The sequence below is a fragment of the Blastomyces gilchristii genome (assembly GCF_000003855.2).
Source record: "Blastomyces gilchristii SLH14081 genomic scaffold supercont1.9, whole genome shotgun sequence".
Taxonomy (NCBI): domain Eukaryota; kingdom Fungi; phylum Ascomycota; class Eurotiomycetes; order Onygenales; family Ajellomycetaceae; genus Blastomyces; species Blastomyces gilchristii.
The window spans coordinates 2,323,472-2,338,861 of NW_003101674.1; the positions used below are offsets into that span (position 1 = coordinate 2,323,472).

At 46.4% G+C, this 15,390-nt stretch overlaps 4 protein-coding genes across 7 annotated transcripts; 1 reads left to right on the forward strand and 3 right to left on the reverse strand.

The window, feature by feature from the left end:
• Window positions 1-147: 147 nt before the first annotated feature.
• On the reverse strand, window positions 148-6,345 carry BDBG_17178. Of its 2 annotated transcripts, XM_031724959.1 has the most exons (3): window positions 4,412-5,508; window positions 3,826-4,288; window positions 148-3,159 (listed from the first exon to the last, which is right to left on the reverse strand). In XM_031724959.1, the coding sequence occupies exons 1-3, from the start codon at window positions 4,776-4,778 to the stop codon at window positions 2,676-2,678; spliced, it is 1,314 nt and encodes a 437-aa protein (XP_031578706.1). In that variant the 5' UTR covers window positions 4,779-5,508; the 3' UTR covers window positions 148-2,675. The 2 variants fall into 2 exon arrangements, with proteins under 2 accessions (XP_031578706.1, XP_031578707.1); XM_031724958.1 differs by having other exon boundaries at window positions 230-3,159; window positions 3,826-6,345.
• BDBG_17179 (uncharacterized protein) lies at window positions 488-2,224 on the forward strand. Its single transcript, XM_031724960.1, has one exon. It carries the CDS (start codon window positions 1,316-1,318, stop codon window positions 1,700-1,702), a length of 387 nt encoding a protein of 128 aa, XP_031578705.1. The 5' UTR covers window positions 488-1,315; the 3' UTR covers window positions 1,703-2,224.
• A 105-nt stretch (window positions 6,346-6,450) lies between the features above and the next one.
• BDBG_04763 (MFS monocarboxylate transporter) lies at window positions 6,451-9,975 on the reverse strand. The gene is made up of 2 exons (XM_002624853.2): window positions 7,576-9,975; window positions 6,451-7,500 (listed from the first exon to the last, which is right to left on the reverse strand). Exons 1-2 carry the CDS (start codon window positions 9,006-9,008, stop codon window positions 7,344-7,346), a joined length of 1,590 nt encoding a protein of 529 aa, XP_002624899.1. The 5' UTR covers window positions 9,009-9,975; the 3' UTR covers window positions 6,451-7,343.
• A 1,662-nt stretch (window positions 9,976-11,637) lies between these two features.
• BDBG_04765 (sugar transporter) lies at window positions 11,638-15,013 on the reverse strand. 3 transcript variants are annotated; one of them, XM_031721824.1, is made up of 9 exons: window positions 14,724-15,013; window positions 14,336-14,435; window positions 14,208-14,220; window positions 13,854-14,071; window positions 13,618-13,767; window positions 13,107-13,516; window positions 12,900-13,007; window positions 11,933-12,755; window positions 11,638-11,828 (listed from the first exon to the last, which is right to left on the reverse strand). In XM_031721824.1, the coding sequence occupies exons 1-8, from the start codon at window positions 14,977-14,979 to the stop codon at window positions 12,307-12,309; spliced, it is 1,704 nt and encodes a 567-aa protein (XP_031578708.1). In that variant the 5' UTR covers window positions 14,980-15,013; the 3' UTR covers window positions 11,638-11,828; window positions 11,933-12,306. The 3 variants fall into 3 exon arrangements, with proteins under 3 accessions (XP_031578708.1, XP_002624901.1, XP_031578709.1); XM_002624855.2 differs by having other exon boundaries at window positions 11,638-12,755; XM_031721825.1 differs by having other exon boundaries at window positions 11,638-12,755; window positions 14,336-15,013.
• Window positions 15,014-15,390: the final 377 nt, after the last annotated feature.

Below are 15,390 nucleotides of genomic sequence, written 5' to 3' on the forward strand. Positions count from 1 at the left end.
CTTTGTTTTCTTTTGATGAGAAAGCTTTTTTCTCGATTCCTTTTTCTTTCCGGGCCTTTTTTTTTTTTTTTTTTCAAAACAAAAAGAAAAAAAGAAAAAAGAAAAAAAGAAAAAAGAAAAAAAGAAAAAAGAAAAAAAGAAAAAAGAAAAAAAGAAAAAAGAAAAAAAGAAAAAAAGGCTAGGAGTTGTGGGGGAGAGGAAGAGAGCTTATTGTGGTTTTTGAACTTCAATAAACAAATCTAAAGAGTTTCAAACATTATTTGAATTCCTAGCCTTCAAAACAATAATAATCAAAACAATCAACTATCCCACCGTGTGTCCAGCGCCAATTCATTCCCACGGGGATGCGTTGAGGACGGCCAGGTTCCAATCCTTGTGCGCCTGTTTCAGCTATTTATAAAGCGCCTCAAGAATCATATTCGTCTTGCCTGTTGCTTCCTGTTGCTGGAATAGGATATATTTAACAGCAGGTAGCGATCGAATAACTGGTAACTACGCAGTACTTATTATGAAGGACTCAAAAGCCCAATCAACGCCCAAAGACTAGCCTGTCTGTCTGTAGGTGTGCGACGACGTCGCAAGACTGGATTGGATGGAGCTTTGATTCAATGATGAATCCTGACGAATCATCCTTCTCCCGCCGTTGCAAAACGGCCAGATCGCGGCTTGCCGAACAGCTCACCTTGAAGGGAGCTTCCAACGTGCCCGCGATGCTGGAGCTTGATAGGCTCTATTTATCCAGCAGCCTGGGAGCCTTTTATATTTGAAGGCCTCCGGAGAGTCGGCGATGCAAGGCGGAAATCAACCCTGCCTGTCTGAGTCTATGTATCGAGTGCTTTTGGAAGATTCATGGGGACCTATCTGAGTATCGCCCCCAAGGCCTCAATATTTACTTCTAATTCTGTGTGACTACATAACTTTGGCTGGCCTCTGCTGGGTTTAATTTTTTGACGTTCTCAGAGGAGGTTCGAATCCCGGACACACATATATTTTTTACGGTATCATTCCCTACTAAGTGCCCTTCTTCCAAAAGACTTGCAATTCGTACCCAGTGTCAGATCAATGTTGAACTTCATAGAAACGTTCCGCGGTTTCGTGACCAGGACTCCTCCCGTTGCCTACACCACCACCCAAGACTATACAGGAATCTTATTTCCTCACCCGGATACCCCCTGAAATCCGCGTTCTAATCTACAAACTCATCTTCGGCCGCGATACAATCCACCTCTTGCACAACAAGGGCCGTATCAGTCATATCCGCATACCCTCTACGAAGCCGAACTAGGCGCAACGAATATGATCATTTTTACTTTCAATGCTCAGTCGACAGGTTGCAGGTCGCAGGTCTCCAGCCTTCCTCCTAACATGCCACCAAATCCACAATGAGGCCGCCCCTCTCTTCTACTCCACGCCTGTCTTCCAGGAGACATGGAATCCATTCGCCAAGCTCATCGGGCCGGAGAACCTGTTCACATGTCAGATTCCTCCGGGCGCCACCCACCCGTCCACCTCTAGCTGGCGTAGAGTTGCTCCGGACCGCCCGCTTCCACCATCAGTAGCAGGGGGAGCCAACCAAAGACAGTGGTGGGACCGATGCTGTGGGCCTCGTCGGTGGCGGCGGATAGTAGCTACAACAAGGACGAGGAGAGGAACGTCTATGATGAGTTCTGCGATATATTGGCGACGAAAATGTATGGACTAAGGGTTCCTCATGCTTGTTCTGGTGTCGCTGCCTGCTGGCCCGGTTCGGTCGCTGGACGCTGAGTGGCATCGTCCCATCCGGCGCCTGAGGGGACTGATGGAGTTTTCGCTTGAGATACGGAATGAGTCTGATGCGGAGGCTGAGGATACGGAGGCCTTGGTAAGGTTTTTGAGGGAGACGGTTTGTACGCGGAGACAGAGGAGGGGGGGGGGGGTTGTGTTGAAGTAATTCGGACTGGCTTGTTGCCCGTCCGTCCGAAGGGGAGCGGAGGCAAGGGAGGAGAGTGCTTAGATGTAATGTACTAGTGAAACTGCGCCTGTACTCTCCTTCGATAACTATATGATAATTCCTCATTGTTACATCGCGTGTGGTTTTAAGAGGTTCTTGAGGCTAGCCTTCCTTTTAATTTAAGCATATTTATTTTGCTTATAAGAAAGTAAGATCCTAATCTGATACTATCCCTTGATAAAACAAGTAGGTTAATGAATATCAAGTTCATCCTGTCATAAGAAAAAAGAAAAGAAATTAACGCCAATTTTTTGATATTCTGATATGCGTAAGGAGTGTTGGTGCGTTTCAAAGAAATCATGTACATCGACGGTCCGACCATGGAAGAGAGCCCCTCATCAAAGTCAAGAAAAAAAACTGTAAAAATGAAGTCACAAATCATTAGAAGCCATGGGGGCGTCATTAAAGGAAGGACAGTAGTCGAAATGCCGCTGATGCTAGACGTATACTCATAATTTGAGAAACGCATGATGATGAAAAGAAAGGGGTTTGGTTAAAGGTAAAATAGGAAGGTAAATGGATATAAGTTGAAAATTAGGAGATACGAGGTATAATCAATCATGAGGGATAAAATGTACGGTAATATCAAATTAACATAACTGGGCGTGGAGTAAAAATATTTAAAGCATGGACGATGGGCTTATCTCCCCTCCGCGCGTGCCACAAGTTGTCGTTTATATTTCATTTAGAAGAAGACCGGAAGAGCGAACCTCCGTTCTCTGAGATACCCAGAATGGGTAGGATATGCCTCTGAATATGGAGGCTCAATGTGAGAGCTAGGAGTAGGATATGGTGGCGATGTCACTGGATAAGAGGACATGACATCACTGCTCGTGCCAGTAGGATAGGGTGACGATGTCACTGGATATGAGGACATGACATCACTGCTCGTGCCAGTAGGATAGGGTGACGATGTCACTGGATATGAGGACTTGACATCACTGCTCGTGCCAGTAGGATAGGGTGACGATGTCACTGGATATGAGGACATGACATCACTGCTCGTGCCAGTAGGATAGGGTGACGATGTCACTGGATATGAGGACTTGACATCACTGCTCGTGCCAGTAGGATATGTTGACGATGTCACTGGATATGAGGACTTGACATCACTGCTCGTCCCAGTAGGATAGGGTGATGATGTTACTGTATACGACGGTTCGACGTCACTGCTTGTAGGGTGATGAGAATAAGACGTGTGTGGGTAGTGAGGATACGAAGGTTGTGGATAGTGAGGATAAGATGATGTTGTTGGATATGAGGGCTTGACATCACTGCTCGTAGGATGATGAGAATAAGACGTGTGTGGGTAGTGAGGATAAGATGATGTTGTTGGATATGAGGGCTTGACATCACTGCTCGTAGGATGATGAGAATAAGACGTGTGTGGGTAGTGAGGATAAGATGATGTTGTTGGATATGAGGGCTTGACATCACTGCTCGTAGGATGATGAGAATAAGACGTGTGTGGGTAGTGAGGATAAGATGATGTTGTTGGATATGAGGGCTTGACATCACTGCTCGTAGGATGATGAGAATAAGACGAGTGTGGGTAGTGAGGATACGACGGGTGTGGATAGTGAGGATACGACGGGTATGGATAGTGTGATGTCATTGGATATGAGGGCTTGACATCACTGCTCATGCCAGTAGGATATGGTGACGTCGTTGGATACGACGGTTCGACGTAACTGCTGGTAGGGTGATAAGAAGACTGTGGTGGATAGTGAGGATAAGACGTGGGTGAAGAGTGAGGATAAGACTGGGGTGGATAGTGAGGATAAGACGTGGGTGAATAGTGAGGATAAGAGGGAGGTGTAGTTGTTGTCTGGTACCATCCTCCGCAAGCATCGCCACCGCACTTAGTGACGGTGGTGGTAACCGTGTAAACTGTCGGGCAGCTTGTTAGGCAATAAGGAGGACACTCGGATGTGCGAGTGTAAGTAGGAGGCGGAGGAGTGTAAGTAGGAGGCGGAGGAGTGTAAGTATGAGGCGGAGGAGTGTAAGTAGGTAGGGTGAGCGTCTTAGTAGTAGTATACCACGTAGTTGTCGTCCAGGTAGAAGCAGTTTCCCAGGTAGTATAGTAAGTATGGCCACCCGAGGAAGTGGTAGGTGTCGAGTGGGGGAACCACTTTGTTCTGGTTATCGTATCCGTTACAGTATAAGTTGTAACTCTATACGTGGTTTTGGTAGGATGGACGGAGTAAGACTTCGTAATAGTAGGATGGGTGGTGACTGGGTGTGAAGAAGGGGGAACTGGATATGAATCCGTAATGTTTGGAGGAACTGGATATGAACCTGTAGCACTACTAGAGGGACTGACGGAGAAGGAGTCCGTAATAATAGGAGGGGTGGTGACTGGGTGTGAAGAAGAGGGAACTGGATATGAACTCGTAACTTTTGGAGGAACTGGATAGGAACCCGTCCCACTGGAAGGTGGAACTGGATAAGACTTCGTGGTACTGTGCGGATGGACTGGGTAAGACGAGTCCGTCACAGAAGGTGGTTTCGAGGAAGATGGAGGCGCAACTGGATATGATGAGAATGATGAGTATGTAACTGGAGGTGGAGTCGGGTACGAGCTCGTATCACTGGGAGGAAGAGTCGGGTAATAAGAGTCAACCGAGGTATGCTCCGAGTAAGCAGGATACGAGTCCGTCACAGGAGGAACCGGATAGCTTGAATGAGTCTCCGACGACACGGGATCCCCATAAGGAGGATACTTTCCTGGCAGCGCGAACGCAAATTCGGCGACGGCCGCCACGAAAAGCGTTGCAGACACCCTCATGACGAGAATCAGAGCACTCCGTCAAGAGATTTATGGTGTGGGCTATAAGCTGGCTTTTTTGAGAGCGTCCGAAGCCAAGATAGCGACAGTTAAGACTAGCTAATCACTGAAAGCGAGCGGATTTGTCCAAGAGAACAAAGTGTAAAAACTTCTATAAGAAGATATAATCTTCAAACGAGTGTAGGCAAATAGGACGTTGACTGAAAGAAAGGGAACATCGCTCCCTTTATGAATATTTATACCCTTTTCAGCGGGTTTATCATTGTTGCCCAAGATATTGAGACTCCATGGGTCTAAAGTCTCTAGTGTCCCAGTAACTTGACGGAGAACAGGACTTGCATCTCCCCCCCTCGATGAATAATACCCAAGGGTATTCAAGAGCCCCACGAAGAGAAACGAGACTTGGTTGTTGAGGGAGATCTTCCCAGGCCAGAGGAGAAAAGTTTACTGCAACGCCTCAATGACGAAGGCGTGCCACCAGCTGATGCAGCCACAAGAGACAAGACGGGCGTTGCAACTGGAGCAATCGTCGTTGCCCAGCCCACCATGGTTCGTGGGATAAAAAATAATAAAAAATCATGGATTGTTCCCATGGCCGAGGTCCGCTTGGCGGGAGAGTTGCCTCAACTGGGCCAGCAAACAGCAGGGCCATTCGTATAGAAGTGGAGGGTTTTGATATAAAAAGTCTCACAATTTAGTTATTGGATGACTAAAGCGGCCGAGATCTGGGTAAATACCGCGTAATGCGCAATACATTCCGGCGTAAAGGCGGCTGAGAAGGTTACTAGTCGTTGTGGATTAAAAATAGAACTGTAATATATCGCGCTTAACTGTTCTTGGAATAATATTTACTTCTGTGGCTCAACGAACGCAGATTTCAAACCCTAATAATAAGTGAACCAACCCCCCAGCCTCTTCGCTGTTATCAGCACCGTTCCAGTTTAGCTTAGGGCTGCCTCGATTTCGCCCTAAGGTTTAACTATGCATAACTGCGTATGGTGATGTTCAGATGTGACAGCGATCGCCATAATTGGCCTGGTTTCACTCATGCCAAAAGCCACAAGTTGCGTCATAGTCCACTCACAGACTCCAAGGCAACCTGATGACGCCAATTGCTCGTCGAAACAAAACTTGCCAAACTATCCGACCTTTTTTCTCCCCGATTTCTACGGAGCAGAAAGGCTCCAAGAAACCCGCTTTCCATTTCCGTTGAGATTGCCGAGGGGGGTAGAGCCGTAACCCCCCAACCACCCTTCAGCTAGAACACTTTGACCGATGCCTTCAGTATTCCTACTTCCAAGGCAAAGTGGAAGTGTATGATTGCCCTAGATCGTTTTATTATTTCGGATGGAGGCGTTGGGGCAAGGAAATCTAAGATCGGTATACGAGTATAGTAACTATACTTCCAACTCCAAAGTACAGACTTTCCTCAGGCTCTAAAAAGAACAACAGCCTGGCTTGGGCGATAGTCAAGCCATAATCGTTGGCCACACTATTGGCAGTTTTCAGGATCTTGTATCCATTCAAATGGTATCATCGGAGAACGGTGTGCATAAACGAATTTTTGATGTCTGCCATTTTTTATGTCGGATGTATCCCTTCTCGCATGGCGCAGAAATGTTGCTCCACATTTTTTGGGACAAACTCTCCGACGAGCAATTCGCCAACTTCCATTTCCAACGCTTTTTGTCATTTTATTTATTGATAAATTTATTTATTTTTAAGTCGAATCGTGAATGCACTGAGACCTGCCTACAACATCACGAGGAAGGCGAACGAGGTACCATCCCAATGAGGCAACAATTTTACGCCTGCCCTCCCTCATGGCATGGCACCTCGAGTGACTCAATCTTCTTTTTTGACGCGAACAAAGTCGGTTGTACTGGGCGCGGTCATTCCTGGCATCCTGAGACACATTTTATTAGTGTTCTAATTACTGGAAGCTATGATGCTGAGGGGAATGTAATTGATGAGATTTTGCGCTCGCCGCATCAAGGTGTACATCCCCGTCCGCCACTTATTAGAGCTTAGTTCTCCACGACTTGATTTTAGGATTGGTGACTTGTCAAGTGTGGATATCTCTTGACCTTTTGGAAGCAACCTGCCTGCATATTCAAAAGGGCTAGAATTAAACGATGTCTCAGTTGATATCTCGTAGGCAATGCAGATGTAGAAAAATCCAACCCCACCTGCCTTCCTGTTTTTTTCTTTTTTTGTCAACCGCCTCGCCTCCAATGTTACGCTTCCTTTTTCGCCTTGAACTGCCACGTTTACTGCGAGCTCTAACTGGACAGCAGGGAACTCACAATGGTCAAAGACTTGGGCTGCTTTGTGCCGACCGAAATTATGTTTACTTCTTCACATTGGATGATGGGTTGCTATATGGTCATTTGACTGATGAATCCATGCGATTAAGGAATCATTATTCACGATGAGTGTGCATTAGGTTGTCTAAATTTTCTATTTATTTCGACCACTTTGTCCAAGTGTTTCAGGGTTGCTAACCCGATTCGGTGTATCTTGACTTGATATCCCAATGCACACCCCATACTCTCATTTAATAGATCACCCGCACAGAGTCCGTCCATGCCGAACAACTTTCGCGGCGACAAAGCAAACCAATCCCGCAAAATAGCAGACGGTGGTAAATGTAATGAGACCCCAGTAATTGCCGCCATTGCTGGTAAGAATCGCTCCTGCGATTGGAGTGCCCGTCAAGGTTCTGGGAGGAGAACTGGTTAGCATCGAATTGGACCTGAGTTTGCATGATACCAGAAAAACCGCCAGAGGAACGTACCCAAGACTAACAACGGTATAAGCTGTTGCATAATATCGCCCATAGTCTTCTGTTTTACAGCATTCGCCGATGCAAACAGGCGTCAAGCTGATGTTGCTCCCGCTTCCGAATCCAAATACCAACGCATATACTACTAACATTGCAACGCTATCACCAGCCGGCAACCATAGGCAAGCGCAGGATAAGAAGCAAATCGCCACTGTCGCGATCATAGTGTTGAACCTTCCCATGTAATCTGCAGTGAACCCTGGGATCCATCTTCCGAAACAGGATCCGACATTAAGGATAGCAAGCACCTGGTACGAGAACTTTTCCGACATGCCGTGAGAAAGAGCATAAGCGGAGATGTACGTGATCGGGATAAAAAGGCCCCATTCTATGAAGAATATTCCAAGCGTTGTCAGTGCAAATTGTGGTTCCCATAAGATCCGGAAGTCGGGAAGTATATTTTCCTTCGTTGCCTTTTTCTTTGGCAACCTCGACTTGATCAGTATGCACCCGATTGTTACTGAGACAAGCGTAACCAAAGCCATAGCGCGAGTCGCCCATGCAAAACCCACTTTGGGTAACAGATCCTGCATCATTAATGGGTACACAATGCCACCAACGCTCCCTCCTGTTGCGGCAATTCCCGTTGCTCTGCCCCTTAAACGGTAGAAGAAGTGGCCTGGGCTAGCGAAGGCCGGGGTGAAGATCAGAGACACAGCAATTCCACCAATAACCCCCCATACAACCATGAAATGCCAATATTCCTCGCAAAATCCGACCAGGGAAATGCTGAGCATTACCATGACGGCGCCTGCAAGGACGAGAAATCGAGGACCTTTGGCATCGAAGATTGGGCCGATTTGGAGACCACCAAAGAACATGAGGAACGCATAGATGCCGAATATCCAGCTGATGCTGCGCTGGCTATACTCCTTTAGCTGATGCGTACTTATCCATGCTAGAAATGATCCTAACGAATTCGAAAGACCCAGAGTGCCGAAGAGAGCCATGAAGGATCCAAAAACGACAAGATATGCCTCTACCCCGCCTTCGGGGTATATATTTCCCTCAAGATCTCTCGATAAGCTGTCCGCTCCGGGTAGTTGTGAACCTGGGCCATCGCCGTTCTCCTCTAGGGCTAGGGATGAATTTGATTTCCTGTTTGGGTATTTTTCGATATCCCTTATATTCTTGTCATCAGTGGCTCCTAAGGTTGAGAGTATATTTTCGGTCTCGATGAACCCCTTTCCGATATTCCCTTCTCCTTTTACTTTTTCGTCCATCTCAACATCGCCTATCTGTTTTTCGCCAGATGCTGTTGAAACCGATTGAGCCGGGGGAGGGGGGGATGATTCCCCTTGTTGGCCATCTTGGACATTAAGATGGCCGCTATTTTGTTCATTGAATCCCCCATCAGCACCAGGGGCTTCAGGAATTCGTTTCATGAACTAGGCCGATATCCCCAATCTCGTTACAACTTTTGGCGGGCCAATCACTCAATCCCTGGTAATCGTTCATAAAAATAAACTCATACCGATAAGTCGGTTTCGTGTTGATTATCCTTTCTCTCAATTTTTCTATTTATTTTCTCCCACCGGGATTTGCGGAAGAGGAGAGCGAGAGTACGCTAGGCCAGCCCTAAATTCTCGATTACCATGTTTTTAGACTGGGAAGGGCTCAGTGGCGGAATTTCCTTTCCCGAGCAAGGGCTGGGACTCAGAAGTTCCCTCATTGTTACTAATATAATGCTCGGCGTTGAAGGTTTTTTCTCGGTGGGTCCTCACTGGTTGTGGCGCCCGATGTTAACTAGTTCTCCTCATTCATAAATTAGAATTGTGGCGGTTTCTCGCCTCATCCTTGTGGTCTGGTCTGGAAACGGCGGAGCCCTCCGGTGCCGAGAGCACAGGTTCCCGTCGGCAGCTATTTATGTCATCGTAAAGCTAAATAGTAGTTGTCTATGTCACCTTTGAGAGGGAAACATGCTCATTAATATCTGATACCTTGCTGCAGCCGATTTATTCTTAGGATGCAATTATCAAGAGAGCAGTTTTTGATTGTGATCATGGCACTCACAACTTCTCCCCACAAAATCCAGATATGTGACTGTGTGAGTTCCCAAGTCATTGCCTAACTACCAGTGAAAACAAATATTCAGTGTCTGCAGACTGTGGGAAAGCTGTGTGTGCAGTATAGAGCCATTGTGTCATCTTCTACGGAGAAAAGAGGAATATTTGGAAAATATTTCCTTTTCCATAATTAGCCCATTTTAAATATTTCAGGAAAAAAGAAAGGGGGAGTTAAGTTATTAACTTATAAACATAAACAAGGGGTCTGTCTGTCTGGTTCTACTCTGAACTGAGGTAGATTGTGTTAACATTTCACTATGCAAGTAAGTATACTCTGTAGTATGCGCCTCTATGCGTCATCATACACAATAGATAAGATCTTGCATATCTTAAGAACTTAATAGAATCAACTATCTTACGAGTCTCTTTTCTCTTTTTGCCACTGCTTTGTTCATAACAGATGATGTCATGGCATTATTTATTTACTAACTATGTATGTTATCTGAACAACTCATATTGGAAGTTTTCTCCTTTGATGGTTGGTCGGTTCCTCAAAGTAGAAATATACATGTATAACTCTTGAAATCTATAAATATTTATTCTCTCACTGCCTCTTAAAATAGAAATGATGATAAAGTCCTTCATGACATTCATATTTCAATAATTTCCCTTATTTCATCCGTTGCAGTGTCAACTATACATGTACCTCTCCTGCTCGCAATCAAACACTTCTTGTGGGTAACTAGTAGTTAGTAGCCTGCTAGAGCCGGGCAAAGAAGGAAAAAAAAAATAAAAAATGGGGTCTCGGCGCCGCCATTGCCTTCCACAACGCTAGCTAGCCTGGAGGTTAAAATAAATCTCAGACTGACTTTTGACTTTCATTTGAGATTCACAAATTGTGAATCACTTTCATCTAAAGAGAAGAAGAATATAAATGTATAATTTTTTATATAAAAAAAAAATTCAATCTATCTTGTTTGAAAGTAATCAATTTTTTTCGAAAATAATAAATTATTCTCATATTTTTTTTTTTTAAAGAAGTAGTTATAGATTATGATACTTTATATTTAAGAAATAGAAATATGAAAATAAAAATTATTATTATCATGAGAACATTGATTTCTCTACTCTGTAAACTTTAAAATAATACAGACATGTTGAATCAATGAAGTTGATTTACTTTTCTCATTCATGAATTATAAGCGGCCGCACGTGACCCAGCGAAGATGGGGGGGGTTCGTCGTCGCATCGCAACGGCATCCAAAATCTTACCCTCTAGATGTCCTCCCCGTCCCCCTCCATCGCGGCATGCGTCGAGAAGTTGTCATCCTCGTGAATAGCCCCCCCGGGGAGGGGGGGGGGGGGGGTGGCGGCAAGGTATCTATCATATGTCATATGCCCATGTCAGTCAGGACTCAGAACCTGGCCATCGATCGAGGCAAAAAGAAGCTCTTCGATCTGAAACGACGTCTTTTAGGCACATCTCGCCGTGACAAAAAGCACCGTTTGCCGCATCTCGGATAAAAAGTCCCTCCCAAGGGGCAGGCATGGCGTGGTTGTGCACTACAGCACCACACCCCTTCATCGAGCATTGCGGGCCTCCCCTCCCGTTCCCGTTCTCGTTCCTGTTCTGTTCCAGGGCGCGTTATAATGCGTCACAAGGCGGGGCGATGTGCGATGTGCGATGTGCGATGTTCTCGGACACGCTGCGCGTGGAACTCCGCCCGTTCGACCTCCGAGTCGTCGTCAATGTGAAAGACTCGGTGTAGGGCACGTCGAGGTTTTTCGATGATAAGATCCACACCGCCTCGCTCGCTTCCCAAGGATTCGCTCTTGCAGCTGGAGAAAACGACTCTCGAGAAGGTGATGGAGCCTTGAAGGATTGAAGGGGGTAGGGTAGAGAGCACGGAGCCGGTGGTCTGGGCTGATCAGGTTGTGGAGGACCTGCTGAGAAGCAAGCTGCCCCTGACGGTTTGGAAGGGGGTGAAGGGCAGAGGGAGTAAGTTACCTGGTAGTCGAAGACATCTATGGTTGGTTACGTCGAGATTTTTGAGACATCACCCGCATTGGCCTTTTTTTAGTAGAAGGGAAGATGCATCTCTAATGTCTACAGTAAGCTTTCTTCGGATATCTATTCTTTCTGCATAAGGTAGAAAATGCACATATCACACGCGCGAAGATAGTTGTGAATGGAAAGATCTTGACCATAGTTAGCAAAAGTAATGCACGTATAAATATAAGCTAAAAAACAATGTTTTCCATCCATCCACCAATCACCACAAATATTTGCGCTCATCACTCACATCAATGTAATCCATCCATCCCGACGAAAACTTCGAAATATCCACCCCCCCCGCCACCCCCAAAATCATCATATCCGTTAACCGTAGCTTGAGTATATATATATATGTATGGATGTATAAAGCGAGGAAAGTTTGATATATCATGTAGTTATAACAATGAAAACATAAACCATAAACATGAACAAAAGGGGGAAATGAGGAGAAAAGATAGATAAGATCTAAATCTTCATCCCTCCCCCATCCACTACCAGCACAGTTTCAGTGGAAACAACCAACACCATCGCTGCATCTGATCACATACAAAAACGCACCAATTTTTCATTTTTCATTTTTCATTTCAACTTTTTGGCAACACTCACACCAGCGACCACCCTTTACAAACTCGCCCTCCCCCTCGTCTCAATCGGCAACAAAACCATCGCCACAAACGCCGCAAGCATCAAGCCCCCAGACGCATAAACCGGCGCCTTGGGGTTGCCCGAGCTGCCATAAATAGCCACAATGGGCGCCAGCAGGCCGCAGATGCGGTTGATGCAGCTGGCGATGCCCGTGCCCGTGCCGCGGTTGGGCGCGGGGAACACTTCCGGCGTATACGCGTAGAGCACGCCGTACATGATGTTCTGGAAGAAGGCTTCCAGACACGAGCAGGCGAGCTGGACGTCTGGGTCGTCGGAGATGGTGAAGCAGAAGAGGGTGACGGCGGTAAGGGCGGTGGAGATGGCCATGGTGCCCTTGCGCCCGACGTAGGGGATGTCGACGGTGTAGCAGGCGAGGATGGAGCCGGGGACGCCAACGATGGCGGTTATGGCATAGTTGCGGTAGACTGTGTGGGGGGTTGGGTATTGCTTAGTTGGTTGGGTTGGAGATGAATGTATATATATGTATACGCATATTTTTGGATCCTCTCATAAGGAGATTTTGAAGAACTGTGGGAGGGTATAGGTATGGCTGGAGGCTCTGAACATACCAATTGAAACGGGTGTTTCTCCGCTATTCCCGAGGTATTGGGGTAAGAAGGCGTTGAAAAGGGGATATCCCATGCCAATGGTGCCCCAGCAGAACCAAAGGAGAACAGCTAAGAAATACGTTAGCTACAATAACTACTTCTTCCCCACCCTTTTTCCTTCTTTTTTTCTTTCCTCATTAGTATCATAAAATAACGAAGGGAACATACTCGTAAACCCCATCCTCTTAGTCGCAAAAAGCGGCGCAATCCGCTGCGCAGAAAACTTAGACAGCTGCCTCCTAACAATCTCCGAATTCGACAATTTCTGCTGATCAGGAGAAATTTGCTCAGGGTGGCCGCCAATCTCGTTCAGGATTTCATTGGTCAGCCAAGTCTTGGCTCCATTCTTATACGCGATGGCATGGACGGTGGCCACAGCTTCTTCCTGGCGGCCACGGGAAAGAAGGAACTTGGGCGACTCGTAGAGATGGAAGAGGAAGAAGCGGCAGAGGAACATGACGAAGGTCAGGGCGCCCAGGGTGATGACGAGATAACGCCAGCCCATGTTGTTTTCCTTTGTGCAAAGTAGATCTGCTGGGTCGCACGAGAAATTTGGGATGAGGCCCCAGGCAATCATACTGGAGTAGATCATCACTGTTAGCTTTCTGCAAGGGAAGCCCAGGAAAACTGGGGGGGGGGGAACCCAATGATAAGAATATATGTATATGTATATATTTACCTTCCGACAAGGGTACCAAGGGGCCACCAAATACTCAACATTGTTAGGAGATTGCCCGAAGCAAAGGGCAGGAATTCCAGGAACAATGCGCCATCAACGGGCAGATTGCCACCAACTCCCAGCCCTAGACATGCGAACATCGAACAGACACTAAGAAAAGAAAAGAAGAAAAACGTTAGTTTCTATACTTCACTTTTTGCGACCCTAGCCTGATAGCTAGAACTTGCTCAACCTACCCAACCCATGTCGGGCTACCACCCGACGCAAGGCCGAAAACACCAGTGATGAGCAAGGTCAGGTTAAACGCGAGACGACGACCGATCATGTCCGACGCGGTACCCCAGACCACAGCTCCAACACACAAGCCAACGAACAGCGAGCAGGTTGTGAAGCGGACATAGGACTCGTCAATCCCGAATTCCACGGAAAGACTTGGTAATGTCAAAGCAACGCCCTACAAACAAACGGGGAGGACTTGTTAGCCTATCCATATATATTTTTAACCCCTGAGTTTCTTTCGTATTCGCTTATTCTTTTTTTTTTTTTTAAAAAAAAAAAAATCTTCAGATGACGGTTATGGTAAAACATACCTGTAACCAGAGGCTGCAATACAGTTCAAAACAAATGAGTTATTAGCCGGCCAATTTCCACAATATATATTATAAGTCGAGAAAAGAGAGAAAAGGGGTGGGGGGGGGGATGTTTAATCTCAACGTACTTGTCTGCCAACCAGCCAAAACCACAGAGAACAAACAACTGCCATTGATATTTTCCCATTCCAATATCCTGGACAGCCAAGTTAATCACTTTTGATTTACCTATAAGCAGCGATTGAAAAAAAAAAAAAAGAATTAGATCCATCATCTTCAACAAACATAAAAACAGATAAAGCGAGCTATCCTGGTCGCGTCAGGGGAGGAGGGGGCCCCCTGTTATGAACCAAAACCGGACAAGGGGAGCGACAAATGGACGGGCCTATGGTAAAGTTTGAGTGATAAAAGTAGGCCGGCCTCCTCTCTTCCAAATCGAGGAAGTTTGCTTTGAGAGTGACATGGAGAGAGAAAAAGAAAGCACAGAAAAACATGTAATATATCAGCAAAACATACGATCATATGCGGTATCACTGCCCGATGTTGCCACATCGCTCTCTACCTCAGCTCTGATGGCATCCAAAGTCAAGCCAGAGTACTGCTGGTCGCTCAGGGAAGACGAAGAGCCCTTTTCTGCTACATTGTCCGATTTTCCGTCTCCAGAGTTGGTGGGGGAGGCGGGGTTTTTGTGTTGGGCTTGCGCCAGAGGCACCACAACGCCAGGGAAGGACGAGAGGTCGTTATTCTTCAAAGGATTCACGAAGAACGGCATGGTTTCGGTTTTGCTTGTCTTTTTTTTTGGTTTTGGGGGGGGGGGGGAATGGGTTGGTGTTAGATGTAAGCTGCGTTGGGCGCTGTTGCTTTGGAAAGGCCGGTGGAGGAGTTGTAGATGTAGTAGGTGTATGATTGTTGAGTCTATCAGAGAAACATGAACGCGTGTTTGGGGGGGGTTTGCTCTAGTGATTGGTAGATAGATAGATGGATATAGACGACTCGTTTTTGTGTCGCACAGGGCTGGATATGTCAGAACATATGCGTGAATTGGCGTCAGGCTACCTGCTGGAGTGAAATATTGCTGCATCTGGGAATCCCGAGGGCGGGGGCTGTTGTTGGATTGTTGCTTTGGGATGGATAGACCACAGCCTTAAATCAGATACCAATCAAGATTGCTGCTCAGGGTTTA

Coding starts and splice junctions, on each gene's coding strand:
- BDBG_17179 (XM_031724960.1), top strand. CDS start 1,316: ATGCTCAGTCGACAGGTTGCAGGTCGCAGGTCTCCAGCCTTCCTCCTA.
- BDBG_17178 (XM_031724958.1), bottom strand. CDS start 4,778: ATGAGGGTGTCTGCAACGCTTTTCGTGGCGGCCGTCGCCGAATTTGCG. Junction 3,160..3,825: donor GGCGATGCTTGCGGAGGATG/GTACCAGACAAC, acceptor CCCTACAAGCAG/TGACGTCGAACCGTCGTATA.
- BDBG_04765 (XM_031721824.1), bottom strand. CDS start 14,979: ATGCCGTTCTTCGTGAATCCTTTGAAGAATAACGACCTCTCGTCCTTC. Junction 14,436..14,723: donor CAGTGATACCGCATATGATC/GTATGTTTTGCT, acceptor CGCTGCTTATAG/GTAAATCAAAAGTGATTAAC. Junction 13,517..13,617: donor CTTGGTACCCTTGTCGGAAG/GTAAATATATAC, acceptor GATCTACTCCAG/TATGATTGCCTGGGGCCTCA.
- BDBG_04763 (XM_002624853.2), bottom strand. CDS start 9,008: ATGAAACGAATTCCTGAAGCCCCTGGTGCTGATGGGGGATTCAATGAA. Junction 7,501..7,575: donor TATACCGTTGTTAGTCTTGG/GTACGTTCCTCT, acceptor TTCTCCTCCCAG/AACCTTGACGGGCACTCCAA.